General features: G+C 44.2%; 1 protein-coding gene and 1 pseudogene across 1 annotated transcript; both read left to right on the top strand.

The window, feature by feature from the left end:
* The first annotated feature begins 43 nt into the window (after positions 1 to 43).
* On the top strand, positions 44 to 6,679 carry LOC114024045 (secreted frizzled-related protein 5-like). Its single transcript, XM_027836874.1, has 4 exons — positions 44 to 348; positions 2,677 to 2,846; positions 4,498 to 4,584; positions 6,363 to 6,679. Exons 1-4 carry the CDS (start codon positions 44 to 46, stop codon positions 6,677 to 6,679), a joined length of 879 nt encoding a protein of 292 aa, XP_027692675.1.
* Positions 6,680 to 6,867: 188 nt separating this feature from the next.
* The window catches only part of LOC114024066, an 8,729-nt pseudogene continuing 5,648 nt past the window's right edge, over positions 6,868 to 9,948 (top strand).

The following is a 9,948-nucleotide window of genomic DNA, read 5'->3' on the forward strand; positions in this document are numbered from 1 at the left end:
TGTGGAGCATCTGCCCACCTGAAGGCTAAGTTAAAGGGGCAGGATGCTGGCCAGAGGGTCCGCAGAGAGGCTGCTGCTTGCCTTGGTAGGTCTGTGGGACTGTTGCTGTGTAAGGGCGGGGGCAGATTTTCCTAGGAGCTCCTCTCGGTGCACGTCCATTCCAAGAAGCATGGCCTTATGCTATGATATTGGCTATTCTGAAATGAGAATCCCCAACCTGCTGGAACATGAAACCATGGCTGAAGTGATCCAGCAGTCCTCCAGCTGGCTGCCGCTGCTGGCCAGGGAATGTCACCCAGATGCCCGAATCTTTCTCTGCTCACTCTTTGCACCGATTTGCCTGGACAGGTAAGACTTTAAACTCTATTTCCAGGGAAAATCTCCCCACAGGGTAGCTAATGACATGCAGCACTATCTCACCCATGTTCTCTGGCTCTCTCTTGAGGTGGGTCAGCTGGGGCTGCACTTCTCCATCAGCTGCTGAGTTTGTGTGTTTGATGAGCCTTATTGAGGCTACTATAAAAACACAGATGGGTATTTCAGATCATGTGCTGCCAGCAAAGAAGCCACCACTGTGGAGTGCCCTACTTTAGATGAGGTGGCAATCACTGTAGGCAACAGACCAGCTCCAACTATGAGAAAAGCGCCTCCTCCTTCCCACTTCCACTAGGTGATTACATTCCACTCAGAAATGAGAAAGCATCCAACTGATTCAACAGTCAGGTTCCCATTTTGCTATTCATGTTTTCCCTGTCTTGAAGCAGGTCTCTTTCAGCCTTGCTGTTCCTTCTTAAGGTCTTCTGTTGCTGTAAAAGGCACAGCACCACTTCGGATAACTTGTTAGTTACGGCTCTGAGTAGTCAGAAGAATTGGATAGGAGGCCAAGGTCTGATCTCCCTTTTGCTCTTCTGCTGTAAATAGCCCACTCAGACTACTTATGTGGCACTTCCCTTTCAGGAAATAAATGGACCCTTACTCCAAGACACTTCTTAAATTACCCTTATTTCCAGAAAGTGACATATAGACATAATATTTTGGTGCCAACAAGAACATCTTACTTGATGTTCTTGAATAGTGATGAGGATCACAATGAGGATGGTGCCAACAAGAGGCCCCCATTTTCCTCCTTTTCCCATAGCTGTGATTTAGGGATAGAGAACACCAATGGGTTCTGAATAGAAGCACCAAAGAGCATCTTGAGGGCTAATGACAAAGCAGGTTAACCCCCAGGCCACTTGGCACTAAAGGGAGGAAAAAAGCAATTTCTCGGAGAAGTGTTTTCCCAATTGATAATCAGGTATTCATTGTAATTAATTTCATTTAGTTAGACAAATATTAAAACTCAAGCTGTATGCTGTGCTAGGCACTGGAGAATTTTCAAAGTTTAGCTAAGATAATGTCCCCACCCACATAGAGCTTAAAGTCTAGTGGATAGTTTAATATACAATGATACTTGGTAAGTGAGAAAAGGATAAGAGATCCACTTCCCAGTGCTGTGTAAGGCCTGGTGTGGGGGAGGGGGTAACAGTAAAGCAAGCCTTCACGGCTTCCTGGAGATAGCATTTGGGACTGGAAATACCAAGCGAAAGGCTGAAGAGCAGAGCTCCCAAGGCACTTTCCTAGAAGACCTGAAGGTACAGGGAAACACTCTCCTTGCTTCAGGCATTCCTGAGCTCCTCCATCCAAAGAAGAACTTGTTTCAGTATTTTATGCTTCCCGTGTTTCCGGGGTAACACCACACCAACCAGTTTGGAAGGCCATTTGAAACCTGGGAAAAGGTAGCAGCCACACCCAGCTAGGTGGGTGGGTGATTGAAACATCAGTATTTATGGGATGAGTGTTTACTTTTCTACCAAGGTTTGGGGAGGCCCTATCTGATAAACGTTTCTGGAGCACCAAGATGGCATGATGGATAGAGAGCTGGATGTGGAGTCAGAAAGACCTGAGTTCAAATGTGACCTTCAACAACGTCTAGCCAAACCTTGGCCAAGTCACTTAGCCTCGGACTGCCTAGGTTTCCTTACCTGTAAAATGGAGATAATAGTAGCACCTACCACCCAGGAATGCTGTGAGGATTAGATGACATAATATTTGTAAAGAGCTTAGCACAGTGCCTTACACGTAGTATGTGCTTAATGAATATTCCTTCCTTACTTCCTTTCACCAACTATGCACAGGGCACCATGCTGAGCTATGCTGTGAAAGATGTTGCCATTTAAGATATTTCTTTTACCCTTAGTAAACTTGCACCAAGATAGCATGGGGGTATTAGAAAGAGTGCTGGACCTCAAGTCCAAGATGTGGCATCAGATCCTGGCTCTACCACCTACTAGCTGTGGGACCTTTGAGAAGTGACAACCTCTCCGAGCCTGTTTATTCTTCTGTAAAATGGAAAGAATGATTCTTGTGCATAGGTCTGTTGTGAGGAAAGTGCTCTGAGAACCTGAAAGCAGGATAGAAATGTGAGCTACTATTTCACTACCACAAAAATCTATGATTTCATCGCTGATACAGACTGAAAGCCCTCCTTGCCTTAGCTCTTCGTTTCATGAGTGGTTATAGCCAAAAAAATTCCTCAGCCCATGGCACGCCTCCTACTGAAGATAAAGAACTTATCGAGTCTCCTGTTTGTACATTGCCCTTCCTTAAGGAATGTCCATGGTCTCCCTCCTTTAGGATCATCTACCCCTGCCGAAGTCTCTGTGAGAGTGTTCGGGACAGTTGTGCCCCCATCATGGCTTGTTACGGATACCCCTGGCCCCAGATTCTCCATTGTGATCACTTCCCTGCAGATCACAGTCTGTGTATCTCTGCAATCACTGACGAGATGAGCGTGAGCAGGAGAAGTAAGTCAGCCTCTTCTGGAATAACTGCTACTACCACCACCACTACTACTACTACATACACACAGAGCCAGTCATGATAACAAAGGAAGAATGTTCTTCCCTCAGTGCTCAAATGTGGGGGTGGGGGTGAAGCCCATAGGCTAGTTTTATAACTTATATCATCATAGGATTTAGAGCAAGAAGGGACTCCAGAGCTTATCTAGTCCATCCTATTTCCTTTGAAAAAGAAACTTCAGTCCAAACAAGTTAAGTGACTTGTCTAAGGTCACACAGATAAACAGATGAGCCAGGAACCTGACTCAGCATCCCTGGGTTTAGATCCAGGGCTCTTAAAAAAACAAAAAACAAAAAAACCCCAAAACTCCACTTTAAAATGTGTGTGTGTATATGTGTGTGGGGGGGGGGCGGTACAGAGAGAGAATTTAATAAGACAGTAACAAAATTATCCTAGAGGTGATGCCCCTTTTGCATTTTTTTCTTTTGCAAATTAAAAAATGTTGCGATGCTCTTTTTCCCTGGCAATCACTACTCCCCTGCCTCTACCCTCCCTTGTAACTAGTCAGTAACTTGGCCACGTCTTGAGAAGGCTAGCCCAATGCCGTTCCTCTCCTCCAATGCCTCTCTTCCCAGAGATGGAGGTTATTTCTCAGCAGTAGCTGTTCAAAGTGCTCATCAGCTACTGCTTCTGTTTGCCCTTTTATTACTATGGCCACTATGTCAATAGTTCTTCTGCCTCTGCTCACTTCCCTGTACCAGTTCATGCCAATGTTACCATATTTCTTTGAATACATCATACTCATCATTTCTTAGGACATAACAAAATTCCATTATATTCATATACCACAATTTGTTAAGCCATTCGCCAATTTATAGCCATCGCTTTTGTTTCTAGTTCTTCCTACAACAAAAAGTTCTGTAATAAACATTCCTAAATAGGGGTCTTTTCCCTCTCTCCTTAACATCCTTGGGGTACCTACCTAACAAACAGCTTTACTGCTGGGCCAAAGGGGTACAAGCAGGTCAGTGACTTTTTGAGTGTCCTTCCAAATTGTTTACCAGAACAGCTGAACCATTCACAGCTCCATCACTAGTGGGTTAATGCTGCCCCTATCCTTTCACAGCTCCTCCAGCAGCCCCTGCCATCTCCCTCTTTTGTAATATTTGACACTCTGATAGGTGTGAAGTGAAACCTCAAAATTGTTTTAATTTTGATTTCTCTTGTGAACTGAAGCATTTTTTAGATGGCTTGGATTGGATTGCTTGTATTTCTTCATTTGAGAACTGCTGGTTCCTATGCTTTGATCACTCATATTTCGGAATCCAGAGCTAGGAGAAAGGAGAGCTAACTAGTTAAGTCAGAGATATTCTCCTAGCATCACAAGAAGCAAACAGAAGAAGGTTCAGTCTTTAGCTAAAAAAGGAACCAACACCACTACTCTGGCCCTTGAGCCCTGCACAAGGCAGTGAGACCTTGGGGCGTGGGCTTCTGGCAGCCCCCGTTCCACAGCCCTGGAGGGTGTAGGAGTTGGATGGCTAAGTTGCCGGGCACAGAGAGAACTCTGGCTCCCAAGTTCACCAGTTTGGCACACAGTTCCCTTACTGTTGAGAACAATGGCTTATAGTCAGTGGCATTCTCCCCTTCCCCCATTAGTTCCTCGAGCCAGCTGCCAGGACTGTGAGTTGGAAGATGCAAGCTCCCCAAAGGAGGTTCTGGATACCTTCTGTACCAATGATTTTGGTAAGTACTACTGTTGTGGCATTCCCCAGTACCCTCAGCTCCCATGATCCTCATTCTGTTCAGCACACAAAGGTCAACCTATGACTTCTGTGTCCCTAGCACTGTGCCAAATACCTATATGAGGATACAGGGCAATTCATTTGAAGGTGATGTTAAAATGCCAAACTAGGGGTCACAAAATAGAATGTCAGTGCTTTGAGTCAAAGGCCAATGAAAGAAAAAAAAGTCATGTCCTATGTGGCAAGACAATGGCCCTTCTGCTGTTAAATAACAGAGGTGAAGTTTCCTCATAGGATTTGGGATTTCCAAAGAGCCTGACAGCTTACCCAAAGTGAGTCAGACTGAAAGGTTTTTAGCTCACACCCAGACAAGGCAGGATCTCGGGGGGGGGGGGGGGGGGGGGTTCAAGCAAATTCAAGCCAGTAAGCATTGTTAAAAAAAAAAAAAAAGTAAAAATTTCCTACTATAGGCAAAGTGAGGCTGGTGACTCTGCACAGCCCTCCCTCCCTTAAATCCAATTCAATTGCAAGTCATGGCATCACCTTCCCGAAGTCACGTTCCTCTTTGGGAACAAGGACAAACAACAAAAACTATATGCAAAGTACTGTGAAAGACACTGGGCTGGCTAGCAACATAAAGTGTTTATGTGCTGGGCACAGTGTCCTGGGGATACAAATACAAGCAACAAGAAAGAGTCCTGGCCCTCAGGAAGCTTACATTCTAAACAAGGTAAGACATCACATAAAAGGTAGCTGAAAAGGACTGATTTTGAATAGGGATAGTGGAGAAGCAGAGCCTGGAAAGGAGTGAAGGGAAGCTATCCTGGGCCCATCCCCAACACAGAGACCCAAGAGGAACTCACTAATAGGAGAAGGGGACCAACTGGATACATAAAGAAAAACAAAGGGAAAAAAAATGTAGGCCCAAGAAGTTTACATCCTACTTAAAGGATGCAGACCATTAACAGATAAGAATATTCATGATAACTTGAGGGGCAAGGAGAGAGCTCCAACCACTAAGGGGATCAGGAAAGGCAGAGAAAAGTACAGTCGAGCCAGAGATGGTGAGACGATCCATTTCCAGGAGGCATTTCCAAGAGAGACACATTTCTTATACCTCTGCAGTGTCGATAGCCAGCCCTGCCTGTGTCCTGAGCAATAAGGTAGGTAACTTTAAGCAGTTTCATGGTAACAGGTAGGCCTGATGGCTGTGACCAGAGAAGTAGCAGGGCCGGCAGGTAGGACACACAGCCAGCTTCGAAGCTGCTGCCAATAGCCACTCATCCATGCCTTATCTCTTCCCCACTGCACTTGGGGGTTGGGGTTCCTCTGGTTCTTTTGATATCTGGCAGGTGCTAGTGTGGCCCTTTGTCACATGACCTACTCCCCTCCTCTTCCAGTTGTATAGGTCCTTGATACTATTTCTCACACCAGTTCTCAGAAACAAGCCATCACTGAGGACACACTGCAGCTTCCTTCCACCTATCTCATGGCTTAACTTAGCAGAGGAAGGAGAAGGGGACCTTGGGGTCAGCTGTTCCAGTCCTTTCTCAGTTTTCAGTCTGACCACTAAGATATTTCCATTTGAAAGATAACTGACCCAGAGAGAAGTCCAGGGAATTTGATAAGAGCAGAAGGGCACACAGAAGTGGTTAACAGGGAAAGTGGTAGCAGAGCCCAAGGACCTGAAAGCTTCAGGAGGAAGAGACTCCAACACCACATGTCTGGTGGCCCAGGAGATCAAGGTATATTGCAGCTCTTTTGTTTTACCTGTTCTAGCTGTGAAGATCTATATCTCCCGGAAAAACCGAACCTCATCCAGCATCTTTGACTATGATATGGACCCCCGGCTGGAGGTGCTGAGGCGTGGGCCCCTGCTGCCAGCAGAGGTCCACCCCAGACTGAAGCAGTGGCTGGAATGGGATGCTACCTGTGTGCACAACCTCATGCGGGGCACTCACACAGGGGCCTACATAATCAGTGGGGAGGTCCAGGGCAATAGAGTGGTGGTTAACAAGGCTTATGCCTGGAACAAGAGGAACCGGAACCTACATCTTGCACTCAGAAAGTGGAAGCACCACCGGTGCAGAGAGTAGGGCAGCCTCCTGGCAGGAGAAAGGTGTGAAGTCAGGTGCCTCCCTCATCCTGGGACAACAGCATACCTTTTCAGACTAAGGACTCTGACTGGAAAGCCAAAACTCTGGCAAGGAGGTTATCTTACTTAGATTTCTAGTAATTGATTATCCAAGAGGAAAATGACTTGTTGATCTAGCCCTTGTCCATAATGTACACTGGGAGATGTGATGCAATCCTCATGCTGTCCTACCGCACTCAGACTCTGCACTTCAAACACATGCAGGTATGATGGAAGACAGACTCTTCCCAGATAGAAACACAGAGGGACATTAAGAGACAAGCTAGCTGGTCTTCCAACTGACATAAGACAATGGACATTTCAGATGAGGTAGGAAACAAAGTAAAAGGCTAATGAGTGTGATCCCTTGGCACTAGGTATGATGCTAAAGGGGATGCTGGGAAGGGGCCAAGCTTCCTAACAATGCAACAGATACCTTCCCCGCTCAATTCCTCCCACTGCCCTGCTGCCTCCCAGATATCTGCTCCCAGAATCCTTTGTGGGCCCTCACCTTCAAAAGCCTATCTTTACCCACATTTCTTCACTGGCAGAGCAGGATGGCTCTGAAAGTAGGGAGAAGAGAAGTGGAAATTCTGGCCCTACTGAGCTCTGACCCTGACAACCTGCTGTCTGCTGGCTGTGCGTTTTCTTGAAATCTGAGAGCATTTTGAAAAGATCTCCATGTCTATCCCACTCAGTGCTCTACAATCTGAACATATTACTAACACTTCAGAAAGGGCCCCAGAGATTTACTTGGTAGATCTTTTTGAAGCCAGAATCAATATACCAGACTCACCAAATCAGGATACATTCTTCTTGAACTTTGCTGAGCCTGAGACTTTTATTGGAAACACTTCTAAAAAGACCTCTGGGATAGTCAAGACTTCCATGTACACATCTAGGGTAAGCTGCTTAAAACCTAAACTAATATTCACACTTAAAATCTAAGTCTGTTACTGTTAGGTCTCTAGGATTTATTATGAACACATTCTTCTCATGAGATATGTCAAACTGTCTCTGTTTAAACTAGAGGGAGAGAGAAAGGAGGAGAGAGAGACATTTGGCAATCCTGTAATAAACCAAACATGATTTTTAAAATAAATATTTCTTGTACATTAGTGATAATTATCTTCAATATTTAAGAAAATAAAAAATAAAAACATGACCCAATGAGAAAGACATTCAACATGCTCCAGTAGAAAATTTGGTCAAGGGTCCTTGGTATTCAAAGGATACTGAACAGGAAGGGCATGTAAAGGGTGACAAACTCCTTATAAGAAACCCAGCCAGAGTACATGAGATGGCATAGGACTGATGGCACCAGATTGATAAATATTAAGCTGTTGCTCAGAGAAAGATGCCTATACCTTTCAAACAGAATTTTAGAGGGCCAAGCATGATTAATTTTACCTCTATTTCTGAAATGTCTAAAAGGGGAAAAAAACTTCTTTAACACCAGGAAAATGTAAATATTAACCCACTATTTATTGAGTGCCTATCAGTGCCATGGGTCCTGTAAATCATAAGATACAACCTTAGCTCATAAGGAACTGATCAACTGAAACAGGAAGAGGAAAGATTTGGCCAGCTACACTGGGGTTCAGGCTTTGATAACAGTGTGAGATAGGAAAGGAGGATCTGAGGGCTAAAATAAAATAATGTTCTTGCAATGGTGAGAGTTCTTAGACCATGTAAACTCTTTTCAGGGAAGTGGTGGCAGAATTGGGACATAGTGGAAATAGTGAGACTTGGAGTAATATGTCCTGGGTTTAAATCTCAATTTGAGCCCCTTAATAGCTATATGACCTGGGGCAAATCATTTTACTGCTCTGACTCATTTTCCTTTTCTGTAAAATAAGGACAATACTACTCACACTACTGATATCACAATGTTGCTGTGGAGGTCAAATGAGATAGTGTATGCAAAGCATAAATGAACCTTGAAGTGCCATATAAATGTTGACCTTTATATCATTCTTTGGAAACAGCAAGAGGTGAGGTCCTGGGCACATTCCAAGATAGCTACCTGATCAACCATCTTGTTTCTTCTCTTTGGGATTTACTGTATTTGGGATATTGCCATAGCTCTCTGATTCACTGAACAAGTCCTCACTGTTTCCATTTTATTTCAGTATCAGCATTACTAGAAAGAAGCTAGACACCTAGCATTCTGGGAGATTTGGTCTGAGAGTAGCAGGGAGGGAAAAAAACTGAAGAGCCAAACTCCGTCACTGTCATCAATGGGGCACTGGATGTTTGGCTTGAGCTCATCCTTTCCTCCTGTTTCGTTTTACTGCTGATAATGTATCCACAAAAGGCCAATAAAGGATGGGCCCAGATGCTTCCTGATACCAGGTTTCAGGTTATTAGGAGTTTCCACAAAAACATCACTTAGCTGTGACCCAGAAACCACCACTTAGAGCAGAACCAGGAGAATATTGTATGTAGAAACAGCAACACTGTGTGAGAATGAACTGTGATAGACTTGACTCTTCTCAACAAACAAGGATCTAAGACGATTCCAAAAGACTCATGATGGAAAATCCACATCCAGAGAAAGAACTATGGAGTCTGAGTGCAGATCAAAGCATACTATCTGCTCTCTCTCTCTTTTTTTTTTGTTTTTTCTCTCTTGTGATTTTTCCCTTTTGTTCTGATTCTTCTTTCACATGACTAATGTGGAAATATGTCTAATATGATCGTACATGTATAGCCTATATCAGATTGCATGCCATATTGGGAACTGGGAAGGGGAAGGAAGGGGGGAAATTTGGAACTCAAAATCCTATAAAAGTGAATGTTGATAACTAAAAATTAAAAAAAAAAAAGAAATCACCACTTAGATCTTTAAGGGCTGAAGAAGCCCCATTTGTATTTTCCTGTCCCCATGCTTATTCTTCATTCTATAGGTCCCAATGGGCTAAAAGCCAAGGCACACCACAGCTGGGTTTCCAGATCAACTACCTTAATAGAAGATGTTCCAGTAGGTCATACCTAAAGATTAGAGGGTTAAGTCAAAAGATTTTCAACATGACTGATCCAGAGAAACCATAGGGTGGGAGTTCTCATGTCTGTTACTCAGCCTGAACATTGTGTTTGTTCATTCTCTTGGTTACAACTTTTTGCAGGACCTTCTCCATTTCCATAGGATTTTCTCCCCATCTACATCTTAGCCAAAACCTTGTGGGGACTCAACCCACAACAGGATGACGAAAACATTGTAAAAAAAAA

Source organism: Vombatus ursinus, unplaced genomic scaffold, assembly GCF_900497805.2.
Source record: "Vombatus ursinus unplaced genomic scaffold, bare-nosed wombat genome assembly UNPS02014820.1, whole genome shotgun sequence".
Taxonomy (NCBI): Eukaryota; Metazoa; Chordata; class Mammalia; order Diprotodontia; family Vombatidae; genus Vombatus; species Vombatus ursinus.